Below are 18,427 nucleotides of genomic sequence, written 5' to 3' on the forward strand. Positions count from 1 at the left end.
TTAATTTAAAAATAAATGAAAAACCCAAACACCGCTATTTATTGTATAATGCAGGATAATGTGAATAAACATTTTGATATGTTGGGGGGGGGAGGTATAATGCATAAGGATTTTACAATGGGACAGCGGTTTAGACATATCAGGCCCACACAACTTGCAACCACCATGATAAACGTAATCACTAGGCATGTACTGTAGCCTGCGAAATACTTTAAAACTCAATTTTAAATTCACTCAGTCTTTCTCTAAAGCAGTTCCTCTCCTGGTAACTACCAGCTTTTTTTTAATCAAGAATAGTCTGAAAGATTCCCACTCACCCCCAGAGGCAGTGTGACAGGAGACCTGTATCTTCAGGTCAACTGCCCATAACCTGCCATTTACAACTCTACCTGCTTTGCCCAAAGGATGGCTTCTAGGCAAAGGGCACACTCCATTGCAGCCTCCCTGCGGCTACTTGGAAGCATCTGCTGTCTGCAGCGGATGAAGACACCGGCCTTCAATTTTCTATTAAATGATTTTATGACCCAAATGTTTCTTTTTCATTTTATTTTCCCCAAATGAACACCACTGCATTAAGCTATTTTGATTGTCTTCCCATCAAAACGCGCCATGCAATTTCTTATTTTAATATTTGAGCCTGTTCACGAGAAGGCAAGAGAAAAACCAGTAACGTTTTCTTTCTAGCAATAAAGGACGCTTGCTTCATACATTGCAATGTTGGCTTCTCAACCCCTCAGAACCGGAGCAGCCAGAAGAGCCTTGGGAAATTAGGCACTTAGCAGGAGTAACAGCAATCCTAAACCAGACAGCGGAGAAGTGGAGCAATGGCTCCCCCGGTGTATACAAAGCCACACCAGCTCACAACGGCCAAGAGTGTAAAGACAGTAGTCTCTTTTTTCCTCCTTTTTAATTTTAATTTTGATTTTTAATTTTTTTGCTGCTGCAGCAGCTCACGCCTGACATAGATGGGGAATCCCCAAGGAAGGGTCCCTGGAGCGATCTACAAGGCTTAGGTCTAGCAGACCTCAAGCCTCTGGGACCCCCCACCACTGGTAGGACAACCAGTTAAGTGGAAAGGCACATGGTGTCTTTTACAAGCCATCTAACACCCCCCCCCAGCCATCTGTTATCATTATGTTATTATTTGGAATCTTGTCTTTATGTTGTATGTTGTAGGTTATATGTTGTATGTTGTGATTGTAAATTTTTAATTTGAAAAACTAAATAAATAATATATGTATATGTATATGTATAGACTCTTAGAGAGTCTAAGAGTCTATTTTAAAAACCATTTCTAGCTGTTACTGCCGCTGAGTTTTCACTTCACACATTTTTAAAAAACAACAAAACACAAATTAATAGTGACACGTTAAACGGTTTGTTTTTACCTTTTTAGGAACACATCCAACATTCACCTGAAAACGAAAAATAAAGTGTCAAGGTCCAACGCTACTAAGCAAGTATTTAGCAAACATGCACAAACCATAGCTGTCAACCCTCCCTGCTGTTCCCCAATGCTATAATAAGGGAATTTCCCGCCAAAAAAAGGGGGGAAGGTTGACAGCTATGGCACAAACAGGTTAAAAGATAATTTGTTATGGATAGGTTTTTATTATTTATTATTACAGTAGTTCAGAGGCATACTGCCCTAATATACAGCCAACGTGAGTGGTAGGCATTGCTATCTTCTTTATCCTCCATAAATTTGTCAAATCCCCTCTTAAAACCATTCAGCTGGTGGGCGTCCTTACATCTTGAGGTAGCAAATCCCATAGTTCAACAATGGACTGTGTGAAGGAAGTATTTTCCTTACCTGGATATAATAAATATGGAGATTATAAGTGACCTACCACTTGACCTACCTACCCTCTTGTAAGGGTGACTGAGATAATGTATGTGAAGTACTGAATGAGATGGAATTGCATTGCTGACTAACAAAACTACAGTATTTTAGATTTGGATTTTATTGTTGTCTTGTATAACATGTTACTACTGTCTTCGTATGAGTTAATTGCTTCCAAAGCTTGGTTACATTGTTGCCTATACATTTAAGAAATAAACATTTGACTACAATAAATATGAGGTATCGCAATTATAAATATAACAGTTGCCTCCTCCATTGCTGAAATTCTGTAGAAAGCTCCTCGGAAGCAGATGTGCAATGCAATTCAGTCACGTTCTAACGTGGCAAGAAACAGAACTCAGAATGGGGCTTTGCAGAAAGAAACAAGACATGACTCTTCCTCAGAGGAAGAGAGCAAGTTTAGCACCGCACTGCTTTGTGGTGTCACCCGACAGGCCCTGCCCCCATATAATTAAATGATTACAGCCATTCGTTCCAACTTGGGGGGTGGGGGTGGGAATGGTGACACTTGGGAATATTACAGAAGGTTAAAATGTACCCTGCACCACAGGCAACTGGGTAACCTGGCCCTCACAAATCAAGACCCAGAAAGGATGGCAACAAACACACGATTAAAAATTACACTTATACCATGTCTTTCCTCTGTGAACTGAAAGCAGATACACTGTATGTACTTTTATAACCCAAGGAAATATTTAATAAAAACAAAGTTTTAAAAAGATACATAATCTCCGTATTATGCTCACAACAACCCTGTGAGGTAGATTAGGCTGAGAGCAGAGATTGGTCCAAAGTCCACCATGAGCTTCATAGCTGAGGGGGAGATTTAAATCCTGGTCTTCCCAGGACTTTTTAACCACTACCATAATAAATGACATGTCGCACAGGCATAGCCAGGATTTTTGTTAGGTGGGGCAGAACTTGGGGGGGGGGGGTGCAGAAGCAATGTGATTGATCAGTTAAGTATTTCTATTGTTTTAGTTGATGGGGGCAGCTGTCCCCACCCCTTGGCTAAGCCCATGGACATGTGGTACATAACTTTGTGAAGTGTACCACATTTGGGGCACAGAAATAACGCTTGGCATGCGGAAAAACAGTGAAAGCACTCTTTCAGTAATTCAAAGTTTCAGGTTTTTTGTTTCCCCTGAGCCATTTGAAACGTAAAGCTACTAGGGCTGGCACACGAGGGTGGTGTATGGAACGTCCTAAAATTTAAGTCATAATTTCTGCCTAAAGAGCTAGACCTAAAGATAACACACAGTGGCCTTCTCTCTCTATCAAATGCATGCACACATTTCCTCTGTTCCTCCTTCCAAGATCAGTGTGTGTGTGTCTGTGTGCATGTGTGTGTGTGCACAAGGAAATAAAAAACGGAAAACAGATTAATGTTCTTATTACAATTTTCCTGTGCTCCTGATCATCCTTAAGTGTGGGGCGCGGGGCAATTACCACCCGAGAGATGTGCTCACAGCTCAGGGGTTTGAGCATCTGACTTGCACACAAGGAGGTCCCAAGGTTCAATCCCCAGGCAGGGGCTGGGCCTGGGAGAGACACGGGAGAGCCCTTGTCGGTCCGTGTTGACAATACTGAGCTTGAGGGACCACTGTTCAGCTTCATATAAGCATAGACTTGTAGAGCTGGAAGGGGTTCCAAGGGTCATCTAGCCCAACCCCCTGCAATGCAAAAATCTCAGCTGGATCATACACAGCAGGCGGCCGTCCAACCTTCCTTTGCAATGCGTTTCACGGAATCATAGAGTTAGAAGGGAACCCAGGGTCATCTAGTCCAGCCCCCTGCAAGGCAGGACTCCTAACTACACCATGAGCCACAGAGGGCCGTCCAACCTTCCCAGGCGCCGTGTTTCCTCCAGGCCAAGTTTTCTAAGCGCCAGCCGCCAGCCCACCTCCCTCTCCGGGACTCACGCAGGTGCCGCCGAGCCGCCCTCTCTCCACCACGGCCACCCGGGCCCCGAGCTCCGCCGCCCGCCGAGCGCTGGCCAGCCCGCCCGAGCCGCCCCCGAGCACCAGGTAGTCGAAGGCCGTCGAAGAGGAGGCGCGGAGCTGGGCCATGGCGGCGGCGGCGGCTGCTGCAGCGCGACTAGCAGGAAGGAGGAAGGCAGCCACGGCCAGGGGAGAACGCGGGCGCGGCCACCGCATCCCGCCTCCTGTCCTGCCCCCGCAGCAGGCGAGGCGAGGCGAGAGAAGGAGGGCAGGCGGCGCCGGCGGGGAAGGCAGGCCAGGCCAGGAAGCGGCGCTGCTTAGGCCGCCTCGGGGAGGGAAGGAGCCCCTGCGGGAGAAAGCGTGCCCTGCCGGATTTACGTATAAGCTAAACAAGCTATAGCTTGTTAAGGGAGAAAAGCTGGATGTATATTTCCAAAATATAAGATAAAAAAACAAATAAAATACAGCAAGTGTGTGGTGTGGACCGTGTGGTGTAGGCCCTATTTGTTAGGTGCAAATGGCTTTAGATACCTATTAGGTCCATAAATTTACCATATAGCATATATTCAACACAAAAAAAACAGCGACAATTTGTTTTTGACAAAGGACAGCAGGTCATATAAAAGGTCCCATTACCTTCAGTAGCTTAGGACCTGATCAAACCTAAATCCGGCCCTGAACATTTTTAATTTTTTAATGAATGTTTTATTGCAGATTTAAATTCAAACATTAGACATCATCATCATCACCATTTAGGATTCCCTGGATCCTTTGACTCCCCTCCACCCTTCCATGGTTACCATTTCAAACTTTTTCAACTGCTTCACTTACTTTCTCAAAAAAAATCATTTTTACCTTGGTTTTTAGTACACTGCAAGTGTTACTCAAATCCTGCCAAAATTTTTAGTTGTTTAGTTGTTGGAAGGGGCCCCAAGGGCCACCAGGGAGATAGATAGATAGATAGATAGATAGATAGATAGATAGATATAGATAAAAACAATTCTGTAACTTCTGCGTCCTCTTTTCTCAAGTCGATCCTTTTACATGGTTTTGTATGTTTTGTGGTATTTTATGCATTGTGACTTGCCATTATTTTTATTATACTTCTTTGTTTTAATTATTAACTGTTTAATTATTAAACAGCCAATCGGAAGCCACGCCTTCGTTTTTTTAACCATTTCGGCAGTCGAACAGACTCCCGGAACAGATTAAATTTGAGAACCAAGGTACCACTGTATAAGCTGTTTATTTTTAAATTACGTTTTTTTAAATTATGACTTTATTGTATTGGATCAGATTGTTCTTAGGTGTGCAATCTTTGCTGTCTATTTTGTTGTTTCTTCAGTTTGTCAACCGCCTTGTGCTTAGTAATGTAAAGGTGGTATGCAAATTAAAAGTGAAATGAAATGAAAACTTGCTCAGCCCACTTCAATGCTCAACAAACATTTGTTGTTTTAAAGTTTATTCATGATGCTAGTTGACCTTGGGCTAGTCACACTTCTTTGAAGTCTCTCAGCCCCACTCATCTCACAGAGTGTTTGTTGTGGGGCAGGAAGGGAAAGGAGAATGTTAGCCGCTTTGAGACTCCTTCGGGTAGTGATCAAGCGGGATATCAAATCCAAACTCCTCCTCTTCTTCCTCCAGTTATGCCACCCATTTTGCAGCTTCTCCTCCACCCTAACATTTGTCCGACTTCACCTCTAGGGTGCAGAATTAATTAGCGACAACTCAATAAAACCACATACAATTCTTTACAGACCAGCATCTTTACTGACGATTTTGTCACAGAACAACATATACAAAAAACAGAGTCCATTGCCTGTATTAGGGGGAAGTTATTGACAGAGGGAGACTGGGACTTCAACTTGATGCAGCCAGGGGGTGATCCAAACTTCAAAATAGCATCTGAATGTCTGAGAAGGGGCAAAAGGAGAAAGATGAATATTAAAATCAGCCCAATGTTGAAATCTATAAAGCTGTCCCATGTCATTATCCAATGGCTTGTTCAATATCCTGACCAGGTATTTCAAAAAGGAACTCACAGTTATTCCACCTTCCTCTTTGACAACCCCAAGGCAAGGAGATGTGGCCACAGTTCCTGCAACATTCATGCACAACTCCCTACTCTGGCCTCATGCCCAACGTGATCAAGGACAGAGGCCTCTTGCAATGCTCTGGCTTAGGAAACGGCACCCTTTCTTGCAGTGCTTTTGCTATCTGATAACCTCCATATATTACATGTGGAAAGATTCTGTATCAGCAAGGGAAGAGTCACTCGCTGCTCTCATGTTATGATGTTGCCACTACTGCACGACTTCTCATGTTGCACAGGGAGAAGTCCCAGGCCACAGGGGAGCAACGAAGGCCAGACTCCCTTGAAAAAGTGCCTTCTGTGGCTCTTGGTTCCCCTACACCAGTAGAGCCTGCCCCCGATTTACCAGGCAGCAGCAACCATTTCAAATTTTCCACAGTGCTCTTGTACACCTTTCTCCTACACAGTCACCCCAGAGCATTGTGGGAAATTCATCATGGCCATTTGTAGCCACTCACCGCTTGGTAGGTGGGGGTAGAGGCTCAGGGCAGGTGCCAGTAGGTGCCTAGTGCTGATATCAGGCCTGGGCACAACATAACTAACGCAAAAAAGCAGGGCTTTTTAAAGCCATAACTTGCTGGAACTCAGTTCTGGCACCTCTCAGGTGGGCACCATTGTCATTATAAAAGAACCAGAGAGTTCTGGCACCTCTTTTTCTAGGAAAAATAGCACTGGGAAGGAGCCATAGTGTAGGTTCCTCTCACATTGCCCAGTGCTTCTTACATTACCTAAGGTATTCTGTGAAAGGTACAGTCGTACCTTGGTTTGCAAATGCCACAAACCCAGAAGTGAGTATTCCGGTTTGCGAACGTTCTTTGGAACCCAAACATCCAACGTGGCTTATGTGGCTTCTGATTGGCTGCAGGAACTTTCTGCAGCAAATCAGAAGCCGCGCCTTGGCTGCCCAATGTTTTGGAAGTTGAACAGACTTCCAGAATGGATTCTGTTCAAATTCCGAGGTACTGTATTTTTAAAAAAGCTCCCAGATTCGAAAGTAACAAAATTTGCACCATCAGGACCTTTGAGAGGTAAGAATTAATCACAGCTGTCTCCCCAACATGAATTTTGCATGCTGTACATTTATGCAATGAAACACATCCAGCCGCCTTGGCTTGTGTGCTGCATGAACCAAGCATGTTCTCTGGCTCCCTTTGCCATGTGTATGAGTTCTGCAGCAGACCAGTCAATGTGAATAGTGTTTCTTGAAGATAAAATTTGAAATCTACAGTTTGGTTTTTTACACGTGGCTTCCCATATTAACTTATTGAATTATAACTGGGATGGGGAATCTGTGTCCATCAGCACCTGGAGAACAATAGGTTCTCCCCACTGCCCCATTTATCACTCCCAGGGGTAGGTATGTCAGCTTATTGCAGCAGCAAAAACAACAAATTATCGTGGCATCTTAAAAACTAGCAAATTTGGTTATGACACAAGCCGGCCTTCCCCAGCTTGATGCCCTTCAGGGTTTTGGTTTTTTCCCCGTTTTATATTGGTCACCGTGCTTATTTTGCACACATTTAAGTTCTAAATATAATGTTTGCACTTCTAGACTCATGGACATTGATAAAGCTGGGCACAGCTAAGTCGCCAGTGAAGGGATACCAATATGCATAGGACTCCATTCCCAGGGGCCAGGCCCCTCAAAGTTGATGGGCAGTGCCATTCAAATGATTTGGTGCACCACATCATTTGTTCAGTTATGTGGGATGGGGCCTACCCCCCCCCCCAATATTTTATTCAAGTTGGCCTCCCTGCAATATGGATAGCACAGCAGATCCTGGCTGGATCTAGACACACACACACAAAAAAAAAATGTATCAGGAAAACGTGTTGTAAACCTCGTAATGGGAAATCACGTTGCCGAAATTGTAACTTCACAGCGCCATCTGGTGTCACAGTGTTCTAGCGCATTTAAAATGCTTTTTCTTTACTAATGTATCTGAGTCCCTCGTAACATTCCACATTATTCCATTAGGAAACCAATGAGAAATCTGAACACATCTTACTTGTCTCAGTGTCTTTTTCGTCTGGAAATTACATCTGTCCAAGTCGGGCTCTGGATGTATCCTTTTGCTGCATACTGTCCGGCAGATATCAACATCAATTTGTATTTCACCCCTCTCACAACCTAGAGAACAATTTTCACTAAACCACACATAGCAAGGACAAATTGGAGAGAGGGAGGGAACTTCTTATATACTGAGGGAGCAGGAAGGGAAGATAATAGTTTTTGCAAAGGCCTTATATATTTTTTTCCTCCGAGAGGGAGGCATGTTGCTGAGTCATGTTGGTGCCTGTAGTTTGTATATTCATTTCACTGTTATCTATTTATTGGTTTTGAAGGACAAAAACCTGTTAAACCTGTTTGACTAGAGACTACATTGGGAGAAGGTGATGAAACAGCAATATTAACTGGGGTTCCATTTGGATCATATATAACCTCTTAAAACAGCTGCATTGGTTGCAGCCAGCTCATTTCTGCGCCTAATTCAATATGTTCATATTAGTGATTAAAGCCCTTAACAACTCAGGTCACAAATACCCGAAAGACCATCTCCTTCCCTATCAACTTTCTCTGGCGTTAAGATCAACAGAAGGGGGCCCACAGAAGCTCAGGATGGTGGCAGCCCAGAAGATGGCATTCTCTGTAGTGGCAGGAGAAATGTAGACCTTCCAGAAGGGCTTATTTAGCCACCAGCAGAGCAGCAGCTGAACCAAGATGCATGTCATAATAGCTCACTTCAACAGTGTGGCTTTCAGACGCACTACAGTACAGTGATAATTCCACCTGAGTGTGAGGTGACTTACGGGAATATTTCATATTGCATTGGCACCAGAAAATGACAGGTTTCGTTTCATTGCTGAATTTGTTGCCGTAACAGCCAGTTTCCTTACCTGCCGCATGGCTTTGTTTATGTGAAATTCTTTAAATAGAAAGATGTCATTTGAAATGTTGTTGTATCTGTAAACACCAAGCCTAGCAGCTCTCTGAACTCCTGGATCGTTGGTCTTCACAGTGATAGGAGATCCAGGTTTTATGGCTGATTTAGGCAAATGCCTCTTGCTACCTGTAGAAGCACAATTCACAAATGAATAATTATTTATAAATTTTGTCCAGCAGACACATGGAAATAACCTTGTGACGTATCAGCTAAGTTCTCAAGCCCAACTGATGGTGCGGCAGAGGAACTGCTTTTCTGTCGCAATCCCATGTCACTCTGGTCATTTGTGCAGAGAGAAGCCACACAAGTTGGGAAAATGGCTGATGGCTGCAAAAAGTAGAGAGGCTACCAGGAATGGACAGATTTGTCAGCTTCAGATGCATTTAATAATAATTAATAATAATTTTATTATTTATATCCCACTCATCTGGCTGGTTTCCTCATTTTCCCAATCTTAAATTCAGTTCTCTGCATTTGTGCAGAATTTGTAATTTAAAAAATATATCCTCATAAAATGTCATCACTTTTAGTACAAATTTCCAAAAAAGAAAAAAAACCCACCCACATTTTTGTATGCAGTTTTGTCTAATATACACATTTTGCAAGCATTTTTTCCTCAAATATAGTGCATTTCTAATGTTTTCACTCGTAAGTTCATTGTATGCACCCCGATACATGCATTTTTGCAAAAGTTATTTGGCTGGAAAACTGCATTGTGAAATTCAGAGAAGTGTGAATTTCAAAGGATGGCTGTCCTCTCAGTTCTCGTGTTTTTTTCAGAAAGTGCAGATTTAGCTTGGTTCACCTTTAAATGTGATTCCTGCTTTGCAGGGGGTTGGACTAGATGACCCTTGGGGTCCCTTCAAACACTACAATTCTATTATTCCATTATTCTACTTGCCCCACTCAAGCTCAGCTTAGTAGTATCTCCCATCAGAAATGATAACAAGAAAAACCCTTCACCAAGTACAGGGGTGGGGGGTGGGGGTTGGGCTGTATGCTTGAGTCCCTTTCTAATTCCTGGACCCAGCAAGGATTCAATTGCTGGAATAGCCAGGCCAGCTTCCTGGTTAGGTTTTGCCTAAGCAGGGGCAAAATAGGCTTTATTTCACAAGGGTCAAAGACCCAGTTTGGCAAGAAGAAGAAGAAAAACCCCACATTTGCATACACACAGAGGCTGAGAGCCTCAATGGGACTCCCCTGGAGGCTTTACCCAGAGCAAAAAAAACCTGGCTAGCCCCCAGTAGCTGTGGCACTGGTAAGTATGGGTCATGAAGGCAACAAAGAAAGTGTCTTTTGTCAGTCAGAAGAACAAAAAGGCAAAGCCGAGTTGCGTGTGTGAGCTAGAAGCTAGAAGTGGAGACTGGGATGGCGTGCAACTATATTTACACAGTGCATATGCATTGGCATGGCTGGGACATTACAGAGTGGAGCATTTAGGTTTCGGAATTTCACACCTCCACCTCCCTATTTTGGAAAACAAATGTATACGTCATTTGAATGAAAGCGGGGGCAAATCTGACCACAACACAAATTACAATTGGAGTAAGCACCTGGGAACCAGGCAAATAGTTTTGTGAGACAAATGTGACCCAGAGCTGCTTGCTTTGTTTTTAACTACACAGGGCTTTGTGGGTTTGCCTAAGGTGCTAGCTTGTCATTCGTTTGAAATACAAGCAATGGCTGTTTTGATGTGTGACTGTGCATGCGTGCATTGCACCGACCCCAGAAGTGGCCAGAAAAGGGGGCAGAGTGGGCTAACATGCTCTCTGCTGATGCTCGTGGGGGTCAGCAATGCAACCTGCATGCAAAATGGCCATCACCTGTATTCCCAACACCACCAAGAACAGTTGCTGCCTATCGGAGCCTCCAACTTTACTGAAGAAGCTTGTCACTTGCTGTTTGGTGAATTCAGACTGAAAAACTGGCAGCTTTCAAAGCTGATGTCGTATGGGGGGGGGACCAGCAGCTTCTTCCTTTCACTCACAGTTAAAACCCACTCTGTGGTTTTATCGTTACTCTGCAATCAGCAGTTGACTCACAGGACACGACAAGAGAGTGTCAAAACTGCAAACTTTCTCCAAAGGAAAGCTTGAAATGGCAATGCATTTAAACAATAGGTCAAGTTTCTGGCAGGACTGTGTTGTAACTTGGGAACACACTGTGCAACCCACAAAGTGCTGGTTTTGCAACTGTGTTAATGAAAAAAAGCAATTGTCTGGATTTATGCACGGTAAAAATTGTGCAGTTTCTCTCCCTTGAACAGTACAGGCTGGTTCATACGTTCATATTAACAACGTGATCACTACAAGTACAGATTGATCACAGCTAGAGAAATCAGATGATACATGCATGTGTGATCTAGCTTCACACAAAAGCAGGGACACACTGAATAGCCTCAAACATGACACCACACATGCTGAGCAGCCCCTCCCCTGGCATCTGTGTGCACAATGCAAACATCTGTAGGGAGGGGTTTTTCAAATGTGCGGGTGTATATGCAAAGCCCCTCCCTCCATACATTTGCCGTGTGTCCATGAATGGAGGGGGGTCACTTAGCATGCACAGTATATGGGGTGGGGCTACACACTCTTACATTGCGTTATTTACTCAGCAAATGTGTCTGAATGTTGCACACTGTGAATGTGTGTCCAAATCACTTTTAAGTGGAGATGTTTTATCCCAGTCTGTATCTGCCTTGGACTTGATTTTTTTTTTAATTCTTAATGCTTTTATTGTTGTGTTGATTTGAGATTTGCTTTTAGAAAGCGTTTCATAAATGGAATTAAATAAACAATCTACCACACTTCAGAATGTGTGTATAGCTCTGTTAGGGATAGACATAAATGCAATGGAGGAAGTGGTCCCTAATTTCACACACATTCCCAGCAGAATGTATGTGTGGCTCCACTGAGGCTATACGCGCATTGTAAAGAGCGAGAGAGGAAGTGGTTTGAAATTTCACACACATTCACAACATACTGAAGCCAACTGGATGCATATGGGGAACTGAGGATGGCACATGAATGATGTCTTCATCCACAGTGGTCACTGTGACAGCAGCAGTTAGTAGGCCCATCTTCTTCTATGGTCTTCTCTTTCTGTCCCCCTTTTCTTTTTCACTCTGAATGCCCAGCTGAGCAAATTCTCAAGTATTCCCACCCTTTGGTTGGCATCCCACTGCTAGTATTAAAAACAGCTGCATATTCATTTTAAATAGCCTTGAGAAACGCCTAAAACAATACCACACACACACACACACCAGTGTTAATCAAATATTAGGAGGGGAAAAACACCCTTAGCTTCTTCACCACTCAGAATATAAACCACAATGGAAAAAGAGAGATTTCGGCTTATCTAACAGCAGTCATTTTGTGAGACTGCTTTTTCTGTGCATTCATGTCTGAATAAAGAGAGAACCTCAACATCACCCCCACCATCATTATTAGTATACTGCTCTTCATCCAAAGATCACAGGGCAGTTCACAACATAAAAATGAAAGAAAAAAAAGAGAATACAAAAGGCACAATAAAACCAAAAACAAGCCAATACCCCCCCTTCCCACTTAGCATTAAGTTTTCGGCCCTGATCCCGAACCTTTAAGCACAGCCTGGCATCCAGCTACTTAGCAAGAGAAGTTTTCCATGCATGGAGATGTCATGGGCTTGGGAAGGAGGGAGTTCCATGTGCTGTACCTCTGTCTCAGAGGGTTTGCAAAGGAGCAACAGGTGGCGTCTCTAATCCTGTCTTCAAATGAAACATTATAAAATCTCAAGTTGACCTAACTGCTACTAGGAAACCTTGCAACAGCCTCTCTTTCACGAGGGTGTTACAGTCTTTGATTCAATCGCATACCCTCTCCACCCAGTGCAACCCTGTTTCTTAGACGTAAATAAAAAGTAGTGGTCTCAACGGATAATGGCTGCGCACAGAGCATACATCTAAAGTGCATGGCTTACCCCCAAAGAATCATGGGAACTGTAGCTCCACAGAGATGCAATTCCCAGCGCCCTTGAGAAACTACAGTTCCCATGATCATTTTGGGGGAAGCTGTGTACAGTGGTACCCCGGGTTACAGACGCTTCAGGTTACAGACTCCGCTAACCCAGAAATAGTACCTTGGGTTAAGAACTTTGCTTCAGGATGAGAACAGAAATCGCATGGCAGTAGCAGCGGGAGGCCCCATTAGCTAAAGTCTCAGGTTAAGAACAGTTTCAGGTTAAAAACGGACCTCCAGAATGAATTAAGTTCACAACCCGAGGTTCCATGTGCTTTAAGTGCATTGCGTGTAAACACCCAATATTGTACACAAACATGCAGATGTCATGGGAGAATACTAAAGCTATTTTCTGATCTTACCAGTTGAAGTGCTGGCCACATCGCAGAGAAGAAGGCAGCAAAGAAGAGCCATCTTCCTCCACTCAGTGGAGACCATGGCTACCTTCCTAGAGTAATCAGCAAAGAGACGAGGGCTGCTTGACTCAAGCACTTGCTTTTTTGCACCTAGCAGAGGAAGTGGGGTTTCCACTGCCTGTTCAGGAAATCTCATTGGTCAAGAAGAGCATATTAAAAAGCCTTGATTGCTATCTCCTGTTCCACTCATTGGCCCTTGCAATATCCATTAGCAAATTTCTTTTTGAAGAACTCTGGGTGATGTTAGCACCTAGTGCAGAACAGGGTTTGTTTGTTTGTTTTTGAAAAGGGAAGCCAGATCCGAAATGGGCAGGTAGAAGTAGTAAGAGGCAGTTCAGAAAAAAACATCGGGGGAGTTCAGTCAATCAAGTCATGCAAAAAGTTGTGCTATGTTAATAGAAAAGGGTTTAGCCCAGACGCTGATCAAGTATACCCATTTCTCTCTCCCCCTGCCAACGACCCTCCCCACAGACTCCACTGCTCCGGGTATTCACCAGTGCTTCTAGAACAAAGGAAATAGTTCTAGAACATGGTTCTAGCCATGTGGTGTTGCGATAAGGGTGGGAAGCCAGAAATATCCAATATCGCATTCATAGCATGGACCTTACTGGAGTCAACATGGATGTGAAATATTTGTGTCCCAAATGCACAAAATTATTAAAGCAGTTTGGAAACAGATAAGTCTTCTGTCTAGGTTCCTCACTGTAATGAGAGGCAGCCACAAGAGATACAAAGGAATTATGAGTTCTCAACTCTCCCAAGATCACTCTTTCCTCAAAATCCCAGTCCTGAGGAGCTCCTCCCACTCTGTGTAGATTTCTAAAGGCCATGGGATTTGACACTCACCAAGATTATGTACACATACAGAAAAGGCATAGGTGCATTGTAGCCGCTCATGCTGAGCATGAATTATAATCACATACCACTCGGCAACTGTAAATTTTCCTATAAGACCACTACCAGTGGTGGGCAAATCTGTCAATTTCTGTTTCTCTCAGTTTCTCATTTTCCTATTCTAAAGTTCTCCACCTTTCTACATCAATTTGCAAATTGTTTTTTTCTCTCTCTCCAAAAAAGTCATCTTGAAAAAATGATCAGTATTTTTGTGTGAATTTCTTTTACTGTGCACATTTCCCCCCCCCAAAAAAAAATTCTCTAGCCAAGTAATGTGTACAAAAAATTTAAATAGTGTGGTGAATTGTGCATGAAAATGCATATATTACTAGAGGCTCTCCTGCGGGTCTTAAAAGAGTGGAATGACTCCCATGATCTATCTTCAAAACAAAATAAAAAAATAAAAAAATCCTTCCAGTAGCACCTTAGAGACCAACTAAGTTTGTTCTTGGTATGAGCTTTCGTGTGCATGCACACTTCTTCAGATATCTGAAGAAGTGTGCATGCACATGAAAGAACAAATTTAGTTGGTCTCTAAAGTGCTACTGGAAGGATTTTTTTATTTTTTATTTTGTTTTGACTATGGCAGACCAACACGGCTACCTACCTGCAACATGATCTATCTTATTATTACACTTATCTTTCTCCTCTACAAAGAATACAGGCAAATTGTTCTGAAGCCATACTGGCTCTCCTACAGGACAAGCGAACCAAAACATTACAGACAGACATATGCTCAGTTGAGGCAAGCACAATTCACCAGGGGGCACTCTTACCCTTTCTAAGAAATTTGAAATTTGGCCAAACTGCAGGAGGCAGTGAAAGATAGGCGTGCCTGGCGTGCTCTAGTCCATGGGGTCACGAAGAGTCGGACACGACCGAATGACTGAACAACAACAAGAAACTTGATTCAGGACCATCCTTGAATCAAAGTTCAACTTGCTATGGACTCTTCTGCACCGCTCCCCAAAAGCCACATTTTTCAAATCTGTTTTCTGCGTTGTGGCCCTCTATGGTTCCATACCTATGGGAGCTGTTTGCTGTTCTTGAATTCCATTGTATTTCAGATCGATAATTGTGCTGCTCACTTAAAAAAACTCGCCCTTGGACCCTTCATAAAACCCACTCCCTCTTTCCAGGGGAAATAAGGAAAACGCCTGGGCTCTGCTTACTTCCCTCTTCCCTATATTTTGGGGGCATTGTTAGACTGCTACTATTTGACTAAACTTCATTTCCACGTCTAGCTAACAATACGATTCAGCAATCATCAATCCTGCTATCAGCTCTATAACCCATGCAGGTGGTATGCTGTTAGTCCACTGCGGCTCTAAAGGAGGAGTAAGATGCACTTCTGGGGAAGCAGAGGTCAGTGGATCTGCTGAATCGTATTGTTAGCTAGTCAGTTGCTTTCTAGTGGTGAAGCTTTTGCCAGAATGTGACAACCGGTCTCAGAAGGGGGAATAGCACATTATGTGACTTTTCTGGTGGGTCTGTCATTCCCTTACAACATTCCCCCCCACACACATGGAAAATCCACCCTGTGGTCCTTACTAACACAGCCAACAACTCGGCCTACTCAGAAGCCAGCCAAAGGGACTTCCTCTCAGGTAAATGTGTTCCTTCCTGCCTTTCCCACTTGCTACCTTGCATATGTAGTAAGGTTAAAGATTGCTGGGAAATGATATATAATGAATTGAAAATGATGTTACCTTTACCTAGATTTAAAGTAGATAATTAATTGAGCAAATTAAGTGAATTTGGATATGCAGAAGATATGTGAAAAAATTAATTTAAGGAGCTGCAGAAAGAGGGGGAAGGAAGTCAAACTCAGAAATGTTAGAATGATTGTAAAATTAATGAAATGTATAAATTTGAAAAGTATATGTATAAAAACTTGCTACCTTGCATCTAGCATGCAGGGGCCTGGTGGAGGAGGGAATAGAGGAGGAGTTAAGATACAGGGGGAAATGGGATAACCCCAAAACCCAAAACCTTGAAATTACAAATGCACATTACACAGCACAGTGGCATGTAACTGATTTAGAAATGCTTTTGGCATTATTGCTGGAAAGCGGGTTTTAGCGCCGGGGGGGGGGAACAGTGGGGATAACCCCTAAGCTAAATAACAGCACAGGGAGTGAACTAAGTGCATGAATAGTTGTGGCTAATCCTTGGGTAACAGAAGATCATATCATCTTACTTCTCTGAAATCCTTTGCAGCCCCACCTTTCTGAGTACATTGGTTGCCACTTCCTAAGCAAACACTTTCTCACAGCCACATGCCTAAATCACATCCTAATGCCGATTTGTTAATTATGAGCATGTTGACACTAAGCATGCACCTGGTTTTGCTACCTCTCAATCTCGGGGTTCTTCCAGATGGGGGCTGAATATTGCAAACTGATCATTGGCAGGCGACACATTTTTCAATAACTTTTCAGATTTCCCACCAAAAATGTAAGACAGCCCCAGGAAGTCTTCCAGCAAACAATCAGATCTTCTTCAGTTTTCTATCCCCTTCCTGCATGTTTCTCTGTGTGAATCTGATTGTGCCAGGATGTCCTCAAATTAGATGTGTTAGTAATACAGTGAGAGCAATTTTCTGCTTCAGATTCCATTTCCTGCGCTCCTGTCATAGTCATCCCTGATTGCCTCATCTCTTCGTCTCTCGGAAAGGTCAATTGTCCTCTGCCTGGAGCCAATGATGGATCACAGGGATGCTCTGGGAAGATCACACTAGGACTCAGGATTTTAAAACCTGATTTATTATTAGATGGTGTTGTTCATTAGTTTTATGGCAAGGACTATAAGTGAACATTCACTGTAACACTTACAGTTAACCTCCCTTTACCCTGCTTTTTAAAAAGACAATCATTCTCCATCGTGACTAAATGGCACCATTCTTGGGGACTTCCTGGGCTTGTCGGTAATTATTTGAAAAATGCAAGAGCACAGTCCAGACCAATGTAAGCAATGTGTGTCCATGGAAGAATTAAACACCTTCTTGACTTTCTCTCACTGAAGCGAATGAGATGCAAAAGTGCTTACTTACCTTTGGACGGCTCATGCCTCAAGTTTATTAAAAATCTTTGCATCCTATATTTTTACTCAAGTATTTTTAAGTCCCCTTAAAAGCAGATGTAGACCAAGTCTGATGCATCATAAAGGCTACAATCCTACACACACTTAGCTGAGAATAAGTCCCTTCGAACCCAGGTGGGTTTACTCCTGAGTAGACATGCATAGGGTTGCACTGGAAATCCCTCTGTTGACACTTTTTATTTCATTTTTTTTAATTTACAGGCTTTTAATTTACAAGCTTGCCATGTGACCTCCAAAAACAGACTCACAGTTATGAGAAAGTACATCACATCTGGCCTTGAAACAGAGGCCTCCTTGCACAATAATTTGGTTGTACCAGCCAATCTGAAAGCAAGCAAACCTGGACACTGAAGTTTCTAAGTTGCCAGAACACCTGTAATCAAAGTTGCACCTGCACCTGCATCACACCTGGCTCAGGTCTCCTCCCAATTCTCCTTGCTTCATGATCCACCATTTACTGGCAGAAGATTGGCAAGCTATTGATCATGAATTGTTAAAAAACAAAAAACAAAAACACCACCCTACATAGCAAGCTCCACAGCATGTTTCCCCCATAAGGTCACCTTGTCTGTTACCTTTGCAGGGAGAATTGCTCCTCCAGTAGAAAAGAAAATGGGGAAAGGGAAAGACCAATACAAAAAACATTGTCTTGAAAAAAGACCACTGAGTGGTGGAATGTGAACCTACCTAAAGCAGCACAATCCAAATGCAGGTGACTCTCACTTCAGGTACAGTGAACTCGCGAAGCCTGAAGGAAAGAAGAGCTGGAACAAAAGAAGTGTTCTCCTACCTGCAGGTGAGCCTCATTGTGGTTACATGGAATAGGGCCTCTTCTGACAACTGAGTCACCACAACCTGAAAGAGTCTTAGCACAAAGAGTTGCAGACGGAACACAATAGAGATTTCCTCCCTAACCTGTGATCTAGAATCACTAGTTTGTCCTACCAGCAAGTGAACCTCATTGTGGGCAATGGATTCAAACTACAAGAAAGAAGATTCCACCTAAACATTAGGAAGAACTTCCTGACAGTAAGAGCTGTTCGACAGTGGAATTTGCTGCCAAGGAGTGTGGTGGAGTCTCCTTCTTTGGAGGTCTTTAAGCAGAGGCTTGACAGCCATCTGTCAGGAATGCTTTGATGGTGTTTCCTGCTTGGCAGGGGGTTGGACTGGATGGCC

At 43.2% G+C, this 18,427-nt stretch overlaps 2 protein-coding genes across 2 annotated transcripts in view; both read right to left on the bottom strand.

Annotated features, from left to right (window-relative positions):
• The window catches only part of GSR (glutathione-disulfide reductase), a 17,707-nt gene extending 12,138 nt beyond the window's left edge, over nucleotides 1–5,569 (bottom strand). The window contains exons 1-3 of the mRNA XM_033173814.1: nucleotides 5,550–5,569; nucleotides 3,787–4,150; nucleotides 1,389–1,415 (exon numbers count right to left, since the gene is read on the bottom strand). Of these exons, the coding sequence (XP_033029705.1) occupies nucleotides 1,389–1,415; nucleotides 3,787–4,150; nucleotides 5,550–5,569 (411 nt within the window). The remainder of the gene's footprint in view (nucleotides 1–1,388; nucleotides 1,416–3,786; nucleotides 4,151–5,549) is intronic.
• On the bottom strand, nucleotides 5,567–17,385 carry LOC117061230 (cystatin-F-like). Its single transcript, XM_033173933.1, is given in 5 exon segments — nucleotides 5,567–5,717; nucleotides 7,906–8,006; nucleotides 8,009–8,027; nucleotides 8,795–8,967; nucleotides 17,202–17,385. Coding segments are annotated over 5 exon segments (414 nt in total). The 5' UTR covers nucleotides 17,245–17,385; the 3' UTR covers nucleotides 5,567–5,639.
• Between the last annotated feature and the right edge of the window lie 1,042 nt (nucleotides 17,386–18,427).

Source organism: Lacerta agilis, chromosome 16 (genome assembly GCF_009819535.1).
Source record: "Lacerta agilis isolate rLacAgi1 chromosome 16, rLacAgi1.pri, whole genome shotgun sequence".
Lineage (NCBI taxonomy): Eukaryota > Metazoa > Chordata > Lepidosauria > Squamata > Lacertidae > Lacerta > Lacerta agilis.